The following is a 16,288-nucleotide window of genomic DNA, read 5'->3' as shown; positions in this document are numbered from 1 at the left end:
GTGCAGTCAGCTGCTGCTCATCATCAAACTATTCACTGAATGTCTGAATGAATGAATGACTGTCTGAATGAATCTCTAAATGAATGTCTGAAACACGAGGGAGGGGGAACACAGCTGACAACTCCTGCATGGAAACGAGTGAGCTGCGCGCAGGGACCTTTTTTTCTCCCCTTTTCTTTAACCAACGCTGACCTGCACGAACAAAGTGAAGCGACTGAAGCAACTGGAAACATACTGTATACGGTATATCTTCAGGTTGGAACGCACATACAGTCCCCAAGCCTCTAGCCTGCCTTTAGCCATACAGTCCCCAAGCCTCTAGCCTGCCTTTAGCCATACAGTCCCCAAGCCTCTAGCCTGCCTTTAGCCATACAGTCCCCAAGCCTCTAGCCTGCCTTTAGCCATACAGTCCCCAAGCCTCTAGCCTGCCTTTAGCCATACAGTCCCCAAGCCTCTAGCCTGCCTTCAGGTTGGAACGCACATACAGTCCCCAAGCCTCTAGCCTGCCTTTAGCCATACAGTCCCCAAGCCTCTAGCCTGCCTTTAGCCATACAGTCCCCAAGCCTCTAGCCTGCCTTCAGGTTGGAACGCACATACAGTCCCCAAGCCTCTAGCCTGCCTTTAGCCATACAGTCCCCAAGCCTCTAGCCTGCCTTTAGCCATACAGTCCCCAAGCCTCTAGCCTGCCTTCAGGTTGGAACGCACATACAGTCCCCAAGCCTCTAGCCTGCCTTTAGCCATACAGTCCCCAAGCCTCTAGCCTGCCTTTAGCCATACAGTCCCCAAGCCTCTAGCCTGCCTTCAGGTTGGAACGCACATACAGTCCCCAAGCCTCTAGCCTGCCTTTAGCCATACAGTCCCCAAGCCTCTAGCCTGCCTTTAGCCATACCGATAACCATACAGTCCCCAAGCCTCTAGCCTGCCTTTAGCCATACCGATACCACATACAGTCCCCAAGCCTCTAGCCTGCCTTTAGCCATACCGATAACCATACAGTCCCCAAGCCTCTAGCCTGCCTTTAGCCATACCGATAACTAACCCTAACGCACATACAGTCCCCAAGCCTCTAGCCTGCCTTCAGGTTGGAACGCACATACAGTCCCCAAGCCTCTAGCCTGCCTTCAGGTTGGAACGCACATACAGTCCCCAAGCCTCTAGCCTGCCTTTAGCCATACCGATAACATACAGTCCCCAAGCCTCTAGCCTGCCTTTAGCCATACGGTCCACATACAGTCCCCAAGCCTCTAGCCTGCCTTTACAATTTTACAATTTACAATTTAGGCATTTAGCAGACGCTCTTAATCCAGAGCGACTTACATTAAGCAATAACAAAAGCATGGCATACATCACATATATAAAAAACGTAGTTATCATGAATCATGCGTAGACTAAGAACGTAACAGTGGAGTATCTATGTAAACTATACATACTATACTATACTATATAATATATTATACATGTGTACTATAAAGTGCTATGACTACATGAAGTGCAATTCTAGAGCTGTCTACGTAACAAGCTATAAGTCTGTTTAAAATACTATCTAAGTCTACATAATGTGCTATCTAAGGGGCTAGGCTAGGGCAAGTGCTACGGGCCATGGTGGAGTCTGAAGAGGTGGGTTTTCAGACTACGGCGGAAGATTGGGAGTGAGGCTGCAGTTCTGACTGTGATGGGAAGTGCATCCATAGTGCATCCATAGTTTTGGAGCCAGAAGGGAGAAGAGTTTGGGACGTGTGGAGCGTTGTCCCGGCGTTTTTAGTGAAGGTACCTCCAGCTTCCCTGCGTTGGCTGATCTGAGTGCGCGGGAGGGTTTGTAGGGTACGATCATACTTGTGAGATATGGGGGGGCCATGCCTTTGGTTGCTTTGAATGCCAGCATCAGAGTTTTGTATTCTGTGCGGGCAGCGACCGGGAGCCAATGGAGGGAGCGGAGAAGGGGGGTTAGCCATACCGATAACTAACCCTAACGCACATACAGTCCCCAAGCCTCTAGCCTGCCTTTAGCCATACCGATAACTTAATATAGATTCACTTCACTCTCGCTTCCCCCCCCCCGATATCATAGCGACAACTTTGCAATGTTCCAACGTCTCTAACCAACTCTGGGCCGTGTGCCGTGTATGCGTGCGTGTGTGTGTGTGTGTGTGTGTGTGTGTGTGTGTGTGTGTGTGTCTCAGCCACACAGAGACGTATTTATGTGAGTCCCAGCAATGCACCCCCCCCCCCCCCCCCCCCCAGGGGTGTCACAAGGTATCTGAAGGTGGGGGAATTCCAGGTATACGCTGGGCTTTGGCTAGACAAAAATGCCACAGTCGTCGTCCAATCGATCTTAAATGGGCCAATAGAGCACCGAAGTCCTGACGTCACTGTCAGTAGAGGGCGTCAATCCACAGGTTCGTCTACTTTTTATTTGCATTGTTTCACTCATATGGATATGAAGCATCGACTGAAGGTGGAAATGTACAAATATACCCAAAGAGTAACAAAAAAAGCGTTAGAAACGAGTGAAACAACCCAGAGACTACATTTCCGGTATAGGCGGGTGGCTGCATCTGCCCGTCGCACAACAGAAACTGAATGTTAATTACGTTTATTTAAATTTTATTGATATTTAATGTTTCATGGTTAGTACGAGTCGAGTCACCACCAGCTGAGCTTAAGTCAACGAGGAATCTCAGGAACGCAATGTGTTGACAGCTGGGAGTGACGTATATTAGCAGCGACATTGCCTTCATATGTAGTTTCAAGGCTTTTGCAGCCACATTAATTCAATTTTCTCCAGAAACTGGTTGTATCAAATATGAATGGACAGCATTAACGACACACAGCCACTCCCCTGACAGAAAGGCCGGGGTGGTCAGTTTATTTTTCAAACACAGTTCTTATATGAAGCGACCTAAAATCGCCCTATGGGGATCTCAATGCAACTAAAAAAATACATGAACCTGCGTATTGGCGCCCTCTACTGAAAGTGACGTCAGACTTCGGTGCTCTATAGGCTTTCATATAGGGGAAACAGAACTTTGTTGCTGACGTCCAATGGTAGTGATGCGCCTGCCCCCCCCCCCCCCCCCCCCCCCCCGGGAATGTTCCACATGCAGACCACTTGCCTAATATATTATACCTTTGTGCCCTTCTCAAGATCATCCGTTAACAATTACCTCCCAATCAATGTGATCTATTATATCACATTACCCACACTGTACATCATTTCCTGTTCATATCTTAGAACGGGTAAGGCCCTAGTGCTTGTAATTAGCCATCGTGACTCCACAACACTGTAAAAAACACCTAAGGGCAAATAAATAGCATATATAAATATAAATCATGGAAAAATAAATAATAATGCAATAATGCAATGCCGTTCTCAGCTGTCGCCGGGTATTTTCGTTCAAGTTTAGTGGGGGCTTTTGTTATGAGCTCTGCAGTGACCAGTCGCGTTAGCTCAGACCCCTTAGCTATCGTTACAACCAGTTACATGTGCTCAGCGATGCGGTACAAACTCACAAATGATTTACGATCGTCGGGATGCGCGACGGCTCACCATGGACAGCGCTCGAACCTTTTGAGATACAGCACTTTGAAAATCCTGTTATAATGGAGGCTCAATGGAGCTGGATTTAAAAATCCCATAGCTGGTGGGGACAGAGGCTCTCCATACTAACCGGAGCAATGCTAAAAGGTAAATAGACGGTCGCTGCTTTCATATATGGAGTATACGGTCGTCTACGAACGTACGCGTAGTTAGCACCAGTAGATAGCGATAGCCTAGCTACGTTGATAAACGTAGATAGCAGCGAAAAAGTTAATACAAGACAAAAAGAATATCCTGAAGTTACAGACATAAAGACAGGGCTTATGAAATGTATAACTTGCATCGTCCCAATCATAGCGTAAGAATGTTCAGGTGTGATAAAAAATGGCAGCTGTGAATTCATAATCTCATAAATGCTGTCCCTCCAGACTATGGGATATGTGTCCGCCAGGCTGCCTAGTGCAGGGGTTCTCAACCCTCGGGGGGTCGCCAAATTATTTTGGGGGGTCCCCAAATTATTAAAAAAAAATGTTTTGTTTTTTGTTTTTCAACTGAATGGCTGGAAAATAGAAATTAAGAGTTTACATAGTACGTGGTGCATGCATAAACTTTCCTTAATGATTATATCTGGTTTCAGTATTAATTTATGATATATCTTCTCTATTATTAATGTTATCTTTTGCAGTCAGTTTGTATTGGTGGTGGGGAGGGGGGCGGGGCGGGGATCGCAAGACATGGCCAAAGCATTTCCGGGGGTCCCCAGCCAAAAACGTTGAGAACCCCTGGCCTAGTGGAGTGTTCTAGCCAAACAGGCCCAAGCTGGCGTGTGGGATCTACACTACACTACAACTTGCTCATGTTGGCGGCAGCCATGCAACTCTTTTGCCTCCTACTGCAGTTGATCATATCTGCAAGTAAAAATAGATTCAGCAGTGCCAGTGAATCTCTTAATTAGCCTTTAATTCAATTAGTAAAGTTAAGTAGCGGGTCTATTAGTCTCATTGGTGAAGTTTATAATAAAGATAGCAACATCTTTCTTTTCCACACGTGCCCACGTACCTATACTGCAGGGTTCCCCAATTAATTTTCCTCAAGGGCCATATTTTGACTAGGGTACCAGGCTGGGGGCCGAGTCCGCACGCACAAGGTCGAGGTCTTGCCCTGAAAATTCATTTTCAGGGCAAGACCCCATTTGAAAAGGATGCCCAGTTTGACATGCATAGGCTACTGACCCCCATTTAATGCCATTTATATCTGGGACCCCCTCAAAATAAATACATTTAAAAAGGGGGCGCTCCGCGGGCCGCAAATGGCCCGTGGGCCGCCTATTGGGGAACCCTGCTATACTGTATGACATGTGCAATGCTCACCACATACAGACAGAGAGAGACGCACACATGTGTTCTATAGACAGGGAGAGAGACACAGTTGTACTTTACTGTGTGAGAGTAAGCATTATTATTGGGGCGTGTCTCTTGGTTGGAGATGTGCCACTTTCTAGTTATAAGAATAGTGTCCTATTGTCCTAGTGTCCTAATAGTGTCCTATTCTTAGAGTAGACTAGAACCCCTTGTGTAGGGTTGCCAGGTTGGTGTGCATTTTGCTTTAAAAACACTGAATCCACTTACCGTTGAAGCTGACATTGCGGATATATCTAAGCAGTTTCTTCCCTCCAGCCAGGTCCATGTCAGGACAAATGCCAGAGTACTCCGGACAGAGGTCTCTCTGCATGTTGTGGAGGGCGTGGGCCATGGCATACACTGCATCGATCACAAACTGCACCTTACCCTCCTGCTCATACTTGGAATCAATTCCAATCCTCTCCTGGCCTGAGAGAGAGAGAGAGAGAGAGAGAGAGAGAGAGAGAGAGAGAGAGAGAGAGAGAGAGAGAGAGAGAGAGAGAGAGATAATTGAGTCATATTACATTAAAAAAATCCTTAAAGGATCACTTCACCACTTTTCAACCTATCTTCATATAATTGGTCCTCACTATTAATCATGATAAAATAGCACAATTTTGTTCTACTCTGTGGGCAGTTCAGAAACCCAGTGACATCGATGGGGAATCCAAGCAACATTAGTATGTATGTATTATAACAATTATATGAAGGTAGGTTGAAAAGTGGTGAAGTGGTCCTTTAACCCTTGAATTCAATTAATTATTTCAATGGACTAAAATCTTTCCATTGAAGGATTTCCTGTCCTGGCATTTGGCCTTAAAGGGGAATTTCTCCCTAAACCTTTTTTTACAAAAGTAAGTTGATAATTATGTATATTGACCAAAATAAATATTAAAAAATATATAAAGATATAGGGGAACTGGGGCTGCAGCTGGAGATGAAGCTGGGGCTGGAGGGGTCTAACGCTAGAACTCCTATTCAATCGCGCAGTTGTTTTTTGTTCACATCTGTTCTAGATGATGTGACAGCAACACTCCATGCATTGTTGACACTGCACTCTTCCTGGTCTACGTGAGCTGGTGTTAGACCCCCCCAGCAGCAGCCCCAGCTCCAGCCCCAGCCCCAGCTCCTCTATATCTTTATTTTTTTTGTAATATTTCTTTTGGACAACACCAAAGGCCAAGTGGACTTGGCAATTCCTTGGCAAATTCCAGGCCTGATCATCACCATACTGTACATATTATATTGCTTTCTAATTGTGGTGCAATGTGAAATGACAGCGCCATCATTTAAAAGAGCTATCCAATTATTGCAATACCGCCCTGCTTTCTCTCCTTGGAGAGCTGATGATGATGTAGGGTTCTCCCAGAGGGAAGCACACACACACACACACACACACACACACACACACACACACACACACACACACACACACACACACACACACACACACACACACACACACACACACACACACACACACACACACACACACACACACACACACACACACAGTGAGATGAATGAACATGTTTTAGGGTTCTTCCAGAGCCAGAGGGAAGCACGCACACACACACACACACACACACACACACACACACACACACACACACACACACACACACACACACACACACACACACACACACACACACACACACACACACACACACACACACAGTGAGATGAATTAACATGTTTTAGGGTTCTCCCAGAGCCAGAGGGAAGCGCACACACACACACACACACACACACACACACACACACACACACACACACACACACACACACACACACACACACACACACACACACACACACACACACACACACACACACACACACACACACACACACACACACACACACACACAGTGAGATGAATTAACATGTTTTTGTCAGTGTCCTGCATCCCCAAATGGGTCAGATCTGGACCCAAGCCTGGGTCGCAAATTCACAATATGTCTTAAAGGGCTGAACACTAAAGCAATAAGTCCCAAGACCATGAGGTTTACAATACTGAATAGCCGGGATTTGATTTTAAAAAAAGAGAGGCAGCCAATCATAACCAAAATGTGACCTGACTTTACATTAGACCAAAGCAAGGAGGTGGTGGAGGGGATTCAATCTATAATATATGTGACCTGACTTTACATTAGACCAAAGCAAGGAGGTGGTGGAGGGGATTCAATCTTAGGCCAGCAGGGTATACATGATGACACTACCACCGACCGTACGCCACGGAACAACATCACTGTGCTTTTCACAGTGGCGACAATACTATCTATATGGTGTAATGACATTGACTCATAATCAGATTTGTGGCTCAGCAGAAGCGTGATGGAATGGAGTACATATCACACTGCCAGGCTTATCCAGACACTTTAACCCATTTTGGGCGGGAACCCCTTTTGGTGTTTCAAACATTCTGTTATACTTTAGCTATTGAAAAATAGCAGATCTACAAGCTCATAGCGCGCCACCGAGTGGCGCGCTATGAGCTTGTAGGTCTGCTATTTTTGAAAAATCGTAAAAATGCGGCACAAATCTTTGAATAGGTATATATTCTTTCAGAGCGAACGTTTTTTTTTATTTCGACGTCAGGCCTAAATGCGTTAATAACCATGTTATCGCTCCCCTCTCATCTAATACACTGCATGTATCATTGCGTGTTCACCTTGGGAATTCGCTCAGGATTCAAAGAGAGGTCATCTTAGTTTCAGACTCGGCTCAGATTGAGATTCCAAATGAGAATGAAGATGAAGCATTATGTGATAGCCTACGTATAGTAAGTAACCCGCTCTTACAAAATCACACCCGTGTGAACTGAGTGGTGCAGTGACGTCACACACTAACCATAGCAACCATGATCACCCCTACGTGGCCCCACGTACAGGTACACAGGTACACAGGTATACATACAGACAAAGTTGTTTATTGGAGTGGTTTGCACCACTCAAAAATGCAAGACCAAGTCAAGGGCTGTATCAGGACAAAGAAATGCAACATACAGTACAACGGATGCTTTGTGCTATTTGTTTAGTTTACTATGAAAACCTGCCTTTCCCGTCGGTCGGTCGTCGGTCACCTCCATATACGGTCACACCTCACGGTCACACCTCACGGTCACACCTCACAATCACACCTCATGACATCACGCCTCCATATATGGTCACGCCTCGTGACATCACGCCTCCATATATGGTCACGCCTCATGACATCACGCCTCCATATATGGTCACGCCTCGTGACATCATGCCTCCATATATGGTCACGTATCGTGACATCACGCCTCCATATATGGCCGTCTCCATATATGAAGATCACGACACTGACCTCATCAAACCCTGGATAGCCATACATGGACAAGACTGATCATCACCTAGATCTGCATATATGGAGCCGACCAGCAACTCTACATCTGACCTCAAACCTCAAACCCTTAGATCTCCATATATGGAAGCTGACCTGTTCTGATGCTTCCCCACTCGTCCTTCCTCTTCGATGTCTCCCTTTTGACTGATACCTGTCCATTCAAACTCTAGACGGGCCCGCCCCAAAGTTATTAGTGCAGCTGTGCCCGGCAGCCGGCGAAAACTAAAGTTCTCAACAGGCCCAAAAATTAAGGCCCGGCCCTATCTGGGCCCTCATCAAACCCTGTACACTCAAGACACTGCCCCCGCTGCCACCCTTAGATCTCCATATATGGAGCTGACATTCCATATGTTGATCTGACCTCATCAAACCCTGTACACTCAAGACACGCTCCATATATGGCCAGACCTCATCAAACCCTGTACACTCAAGACACTGCCCCCGCTGCCACCCTTAGATCTCCATATATGGAGCTGACCTGTTCTGGCATTCCATATGTTGATCTGACCTCATCAAACCCTGTACACTCAAGACACGCTCCATATATGGTCAGTACAGAATTCATTCCATATGTTGATCTGACCCCCCCCCCATGCCAAAGCGCCAGTGCTCGCCCAGCAGTCTGCCGTCACCCAGGCTGATGCGTGTACGCTTCTCGCCCTCATGGTGTCTTACTGGTGTATTGAATACATAATTCATCACCGGTGTCATTTTTCACTTCACTTTGCAGTTGTTCTGTCCCCAGTACCATGTTGATCTGTTCCTGTATTGTACAGTATTGTATTGTGTTTTTGTATGGACATAGTGTTGGGTGCTGGCACATACAGTATGCACACATGGCATCAACGCATGGTGTTGGGTGCTGGCACACCACACACTCTGTCTCTCTTTTATCTGTATTGTATTGTGTTTTTGTATGGACATAGTGTTGGGTGCTGGCACATGCACACATGGCATCAACGCATGGTGTTGTGTGCTGGCACACTACACACTCTGTCCTTCTTTTATCTGTATTGTATTGCATTGTATTGTACTATATGTGTCATTGTATGTTTAGTTTTACTACCAAGAGCCTGCTCAGGGACTACAGATGTAAATTAGCTTATGGCTAACTCTGGCACATTTACATGGAAGTGAAAACTGAAATGTTGATTAATGAGCATTGTCCCTGTCAAATAAATAAATAAAATAAATAAATACATAATGTATGTATAAAACATAAATAAAATGTAGTACTGTATAAATTGTACAGCACGTAAATTAGTCAATCAAATATCCAAGCATAATGAAGTACAGTACAGCTGATTAAAAGTAGCAGCATTGCATAATTGATTAGAGGACAATTCGGCATGATATGATGCACAGCTTGCTACTCTTAAAATCAGGAAACTAAAATATATAAATTATGATTTAACTTGGTGCATATCTCTTGTGAATGTTATTAGACTAACCCTTCATGCAGTATTATTGCAATAAAGGGTTAGTCTACTAAAATTCATTTCTATTAGCCATGTAGAGTACTAGTACTAGGCCTACAGTCGGTCTCTTAACTCTTCTGTATTTTATTCTTTTTCCCTCAGCCTTTTCTCTCTAACTATGTACCATGTTGTCCTGCAGTTCCAGATAATTAAGTGTAATTAGGTCACAAAACAGAGACACTAGTAAGACACTGATGTGATCCATGGTTTATACTGCATGGCGTCGTCTATGGAGTCTTTATGGCGTCGTCTATGGAGTCTTTATGGCATCGTCTATGGAGTCTTTATGGCGTCGTCTATGGAGTCTTTATGGCATCGTCTATGGAGTCTTTATGGCATCGTCTATGGAGTCTTTATGGCATCGTCTATGGAGTCTTTATGGCATCGTCTATGGAGTCTTTATGGCATCGTCTATGGAGTCTTTATGGCGTCGTCTATGGAGTCTTTATGGCATCGTCTATGGAGTCTTTATGGCATCGTCTATGGAGTCTTTATGGCATCGTCTATGGAGTCTTTATGGCATCGTCTATGGAGTCTTTATGGCATCGTCTATGGAGTCTTTATGCGTTCATCAATCACAGAACATCTCCCACATACACATGAATAAGACCAAATGCAACATTTAGTTAATGTACCACAGAAAGCTTATCTTAATGTTGGGAAACAAAGATTGCAAGACAAACATTCAAATTATGAATAATAATCAAATGGAACTTCCAATTCCCCACCTAAAGCTATTAATGAAATAAATTAGGTCATTACAACAAATGACCATAAATAATGACACCATTTCATTTCATTGTATTCATTTCATCCAGATAACAGTCCAAATAATCCAATAAAATTAGCTTGTATGCGGTACAAAATCGCATACAAGCAATTTAGTGAAACAAAAAGGTATGAATGATCTTGAAACAATAGACTTAATTAATGATCTATGAAGAATACTGTCCTATCAGAACTTCCATAGAGTTAATTGAGAAAAGGGTTTATAATCTAGTTTGACAATCTGTGAGGCTCATGGTGGAAATCACCACACTGCCACCAACATTGCATTTTAGTCCACACACTCATTGCATTTTAGTCCACACACTCATTGCATTTTAGTCCACACACTCATTGCATTTTAGTCCACACACTCATTGCATTTTAGTCCACACACTCATTGCATTTTAGTCCACACACTCACGCTGATGCTGACGCTCAGAAAACGTTGGTACTATCGGTTGACAATCTAACAGAGTTATGGGAGGGACAGGTTGGGATATAGACAAATCCACGGAGGGGTTCCCTGGGTGCGGCCATATATTGACCGATTCCGTAACGGGTCTCATGGTCGCAGCCTACGTATTTCCTGTAGGCGGAGACGACACATCTGCGGTTTTCCCGCACCAAGCTTCTACTACAGTGAATGGAAAAGTGACTGATGTTAGTCTGCCTCAAACGTTACTCTTTTACCTGCTCATACCTGCTCATACCTCATGCTTAGTATGAGAAAAAAATAAAAGAAAGATTGGGTATTGGGTAAGACTGACGTTATGTATCTTTCAGGACCTTTCACTGCTTTGTCTCAACCATTACTCAATGGCTCTGGTCTCAGCCACCGCGGTAGATATTTTGACATTCCGTTTTTTTGTGTGGAATGTTGCCACTACTGTTGGAGCAGCCATAAACTACACAGGTTCATCCCGATGTTCTGGGCATCTTTGTAATGTTAGGGTTAGTAAAAAGCAGGTAAAAGAGTAACGTTTGAGGCAGACTAACATCAGTCACTTTTCCATTCACTGTAGTAGAAGCTTGTCGTCTCCGCCTACAGGAAATACGTAGGCTGCGACCATGAGACCCGTTACGGAATTGGTCAATAGCTGAGGTGTACCATTAAGCTCTGCTTTAAAGGAGCATTCAGTGATTTGGGTGATTTGGAAAACCACCCAGTCCGCCCCGCTAACAAAATGTGCACATGCACGCTCTACAGTGGGGGGAAGTGCAACAGGCCAACAGCATGTGCACCAAGGCCCGCCCCCACTCGACCATGATTGGAGGAAGGCCCCACTCATCCTGATTGGATGAAGGTTTTGCCACCCGCCACCAAAACTGAAACTAGGGGTTTTTGACCCCAGGGGCTCACTGGGGACAGGGAGGAACTCCTTATATGGTCAGCACATTCTATAGTAGGGAGGATTATCCAGAAAAAAAGAAAGAATAAGTGATATTTGAAATTGAATTAAGTCAAATCACTGAATATACCTTTAAGGGCCTTTCAAACTGGAAGCGAGGAACGCACACGTTGTTGCCTGGAACGAGGTCTGCTACAGGTCTTCTCAAGAGGGGGCGCGACAGCGCAAGCGTAAAAAAAAGAAGCTAAACAGAATCCAGGTCTGGTGAGTCGCGGGCGTGTGCACGACACGATCACGCACGCAACAAATTCACGGGACCGCGCTCACGTAAATACGCTTGCGTTGTTGCACCAGCGACTGCTCCGCGCAAAAACGCAGGTCTCATTGAAAATTAACGTATTTTATATCGCTATATCGCTTCACGTTTGAAAGGCCCTTTACGCCGCAGCTCTGATTAACGCATTTTTGGCGGGAACCCATTTTGGTGTTAGCATTATGTTATGCTTTAGCTATTTTTGAAAAATCGAAGAACGACTGACATAGAAACAGCTTTTTCAGAAAACTGTCAGGATGTAGAAGACATTTTTAGAATCTGATCTCAGGTCAAAATGGGTTAAGCTACACCTGGCCTACAGGGCACTGCTCCCATGGATCCGTCTGATATTGTAAGTACTTTCAGCAGCATCTTCTGCCATAGGAAAGCACACAAACCCAATGTAGACGTTGCATGAGAGATACTGACATGACCTACACCAAGCGGACTGAATATCACACTGGTCGTGTGGGCTTACAAATGTGGAATGAACCGGCCCGGGCCGGCATAGCGGTCCGGGCCATGGCCACCTAGGCTGCTAATCCAAGCCCGACAGCGTGTTGCGGGTTCGACTCCCGATCCCAACGACCTTATCTGTGTGTCACTCCCCCCCATTTCCTGTCAGCTTACTGTACACTATCAAATAAGGGGGGAAACAATCACACCTGTGTGAAGTGAGGGGCGCTCTTATCATCGTACATCATTATGCATCATCTCATACTGGCCAAACGGAACGCCTGTTGCCACAAATGTCCGTCATATTTGGCGGACATTTGACCTAATTTCTCCTTTCATTGTCAATGGCGAATATTGAGACGTGTGGGGTCAAAAGCTGCAAGGCGCCCCTCAAAAGAAAGATATGTGTGATGACGGCAGCATGAGGACAACTCCAGATATGTGTGATGACGGCAGCATGAGGACAACTCCAGATATGTGTGATGACGGCAGCATGAGGACAACTCCATAAAGATATGTGTGATGACGGCAGCATGAGGACAACTCCAGATATGTGTGATGACGGCAGCATGAGGACAACTCCAGATATGTGTGATGACGGCAGCATGAGGACAACTCCAGATATGTGTGATGACGGCAGCATGAGGACAACTCCAGATATGTGTGATGACGGCAGCATGAGGACAACTCCAGTGATATGTGTGATGACGGCAGCATGAGGACAACTCCAGTGTGATATGTGTGATGACGGCAGCATGAGGACAACTCCAGTGTGATATGTGTGATGACGGCAGCATGAGGACAACTCCAGATATGTGTGATGACGGCAGCATGAGGACAACTCCAGATATGTGTGATGACGGCAGCATGAGGACAACTCCAGATATGTGTGATGACGGCAGCATGAGGACAACTCCAGTGATATGTGTGATGACGGCAGCATGAGGACAACTCCAGTGTGATATGTGTGATGACGGCAGCATGAGGACAACTCCAGTGATATGTGTGATGACGGCAGCATGAGGACAACTCCAGATATGTGTGATGACGGCAGCATGAGGACAACTCCAGATATGTGTGATGACGGCAGCATGAGGACAACTCCAGTGATATGTGTGATGACGGCAGCATGAGGACAACTCCAGTGTGATATGTGTGATGACGGCAGCATGAGGACAACTCCAGTGATATGTGTGATGACGGCAGCATGAGGACAACTCCAGTGTGATATGTGTGATGACGGCAGCATGAGGACAACTCCAGTGTGATATGTGTGATGACGGCAGCATGAGGACAACTCCAGATATGTGTGATGACGGCAGCATGAGGACAACTCCAGATATGTGTGATGACGGCAGCATGAGGACAACTCCAGATATGTGTGATGACGGCAGCATGAGGACAACTCCAGTGATATGTGTGATGACGGCAGCATGAGGACAACTCCAGATATGTGTGATGACGGCAGCATGAGGACAACTCCAGTGATATGTGTGATGACGGCAGCATGAGGACAACTCCAGATATGTGTGATGACGGCAGCATGAGGACAACTCCAGTGATATGTGTGATGACGGCAGCATGAGGACAACTCCAGTGATATGTGTGATGACGGCAGCATGAGGACAACTCCAGTGATATGTGTGATGACGGCAGCATGAGGACAACTCCAGTGATATGTGTGATGACGGCAGCATGAGGACAACTCCAGATATGTGTGATGACGGCAGCATGAGGACAACTCCAGATATGTGTGATGACGGCAGCATGAGGACAACTCCAGTGATATGTGTGATGACGGCAGCATGAGGACAACTCCAGTGATATGTGTGATGACGGCAGCATGAGGACAACTCCAGATATGTGTGATGACGGCAGCATGAGGACAACTCCAGTGATATGTGTGATGACGGCAGCATGAGGACAACTCCAGTGATATACTGTACTGTACACTATCAAATAAGGGGGGAAACAATCACACCTGTGTGAAGTGAGGGGCGCTCTTATCATCGTACATCATTATGCATCATCTCATACTGGCCAAACGGAACGCCTGTTGCCACAAATGTCCGTCATATTTGGCGGACATTTGACCTAATTTCTCCTTTCATTGTCAATGGCGAATATTGAGACGTGTGGGGTCAAAAGCTGCAAGGCGCCCCTCAAAAGAAAGATATGTGTGATGACGGCAGCATGAGGACAACTCCAGATATGTGTGATGACGGCAGCATGAGGACAACTCCAGATATGTGTGATGACGGCAGCATGAGGACAACTCCATAAAGATATGTGTGATGACGGCAGCATGAGGACAACTCCAGATATGTGTGATGACGGCAGCATGAGGACAACTCCAGATATGTGTGATGACGGCAGCATGAGGACAACTCCAGTGATATGTGTGATGACGGCAGCATGAGGACAACTCCAGTGTGATATGTGTGATGACGGCAGCATGAGGACAACTCCAGTGTGATATGTGTGATGACGGCAGCATGAGGACAACTCCAGATATGTGTGATGACGGCAGCATGAGGACAACTCCAGATATGTGTGATGACGGCAGCATGAGGACAACTCCAGATATGTGTGATGACGGCAGCATGAGGACAACTCCAGTGATATGTGTGATGACGGCAGCATGAGGACAACTCCAGATATGTGTGATGACGGCAGCATGAGGACAACTCCAGTGATATGTGTGATGACGGCAGCATGAGGACAACTCCAGATATGTGTGATGACGGCAGCATGAGGACAACTCCAGTGATATGTGTGATGACGGCAGCATGAGGACAACTCCAGTGATATGTGTGATGACGGCAGCATGAGGACAACTCCAGTGATATGTGTGATGACGGCAGCATGAGGACAACTCCAGTGATATGTGTGATGACGGCAGCATGAGGACAACTCCAGATATGTGTGATGACGGCAGCATGAGGACAACTCCAGTGATATGTGTGATGACGGCAGCATGAGGACAACTCCAGTGATATGTGTGATGACGGCAGCATGAGGACAACTCCAGATATGTGTGATGACGGCAGCATGAGGACAACTCCAGTGATATGTGTGATGACGGCAGCATGAGGACAACTCCAGTGATATGTGTGATGACGGCAGCATGAGGACAACTCCAGATATGTGTGATGACGGCAGCATGAGGACAACTCCAGTGATATGTGTGATGACGGCAGCATGAGGACAACTCCAGTGTGATGACGGCAGCATGAGGATAACTCCAGATATGTGTGATGACGGCAGCATGAGGATAACTCCAGTGATATGTGTGATGACGGCAGCATGAGGACAACTCCAGTGATATGTGTGATGACGGCAGCATGAGGACAACTCCCAGTGATATGTGTGATGACGGCAGCATGAGGACAACTCCAGTGCAATCCTCTGTAATGTAAATCCAAATGGATCAGTATAAGGGTCTATTTGGTTACATTTGTACACTCTCAGAGTTACAAATAGTCATATTAACACTGAGCATTTATTATGTGCCCCCCCTAATGAATAATGGCAACATGAAATGAACGTGCAGCGCTGCGAAGAAATGAACAAAATAAAATAAATTATTCAAGACTTGGAGTAGCTGAAGT

The 16,288-nt window shown here is 45.8% G+C and overlaps 1 protein-coding gene across 1 annotated transcript in view; it reads right to left on the bottom strand.

The window, feature by feature from the left end:
- Positions 1–16,288, bottom strand: part of grm7 (glutamate metabotropic receptor 7) — a 348,652-nt gene that overhangs the window by 137,449 nt on the left and 194,915 nt on the right. The window contains exon 6 of the mRNA XM_079511050.1: positions 5,167–5,367. Coding sequence (XP_079367176.1) covers positions 5,167–5,367 — 201 coding nt within the window. The remainder of the gene's footprint in view (positions 1–5,166; positions 5,368–16,288) is intronic.

The sequence above is a fragment of the Electrona antarctica genome, assembly GCF_951216825.1.
Source record: "Electrona antarctica genome assembly, chromosome: 9".
Classification (NCBI taxonomy): Eukaryota; Metazoa; Chordata; class Actinopteri; order Myctophiformes; family Myctophidae; genus Electrona; species Electrona antarctica.
Note: the sequence above shows the minus strand (reverse complement) of the source record. Positions and strands in the feature narration are given on the sequence as shown.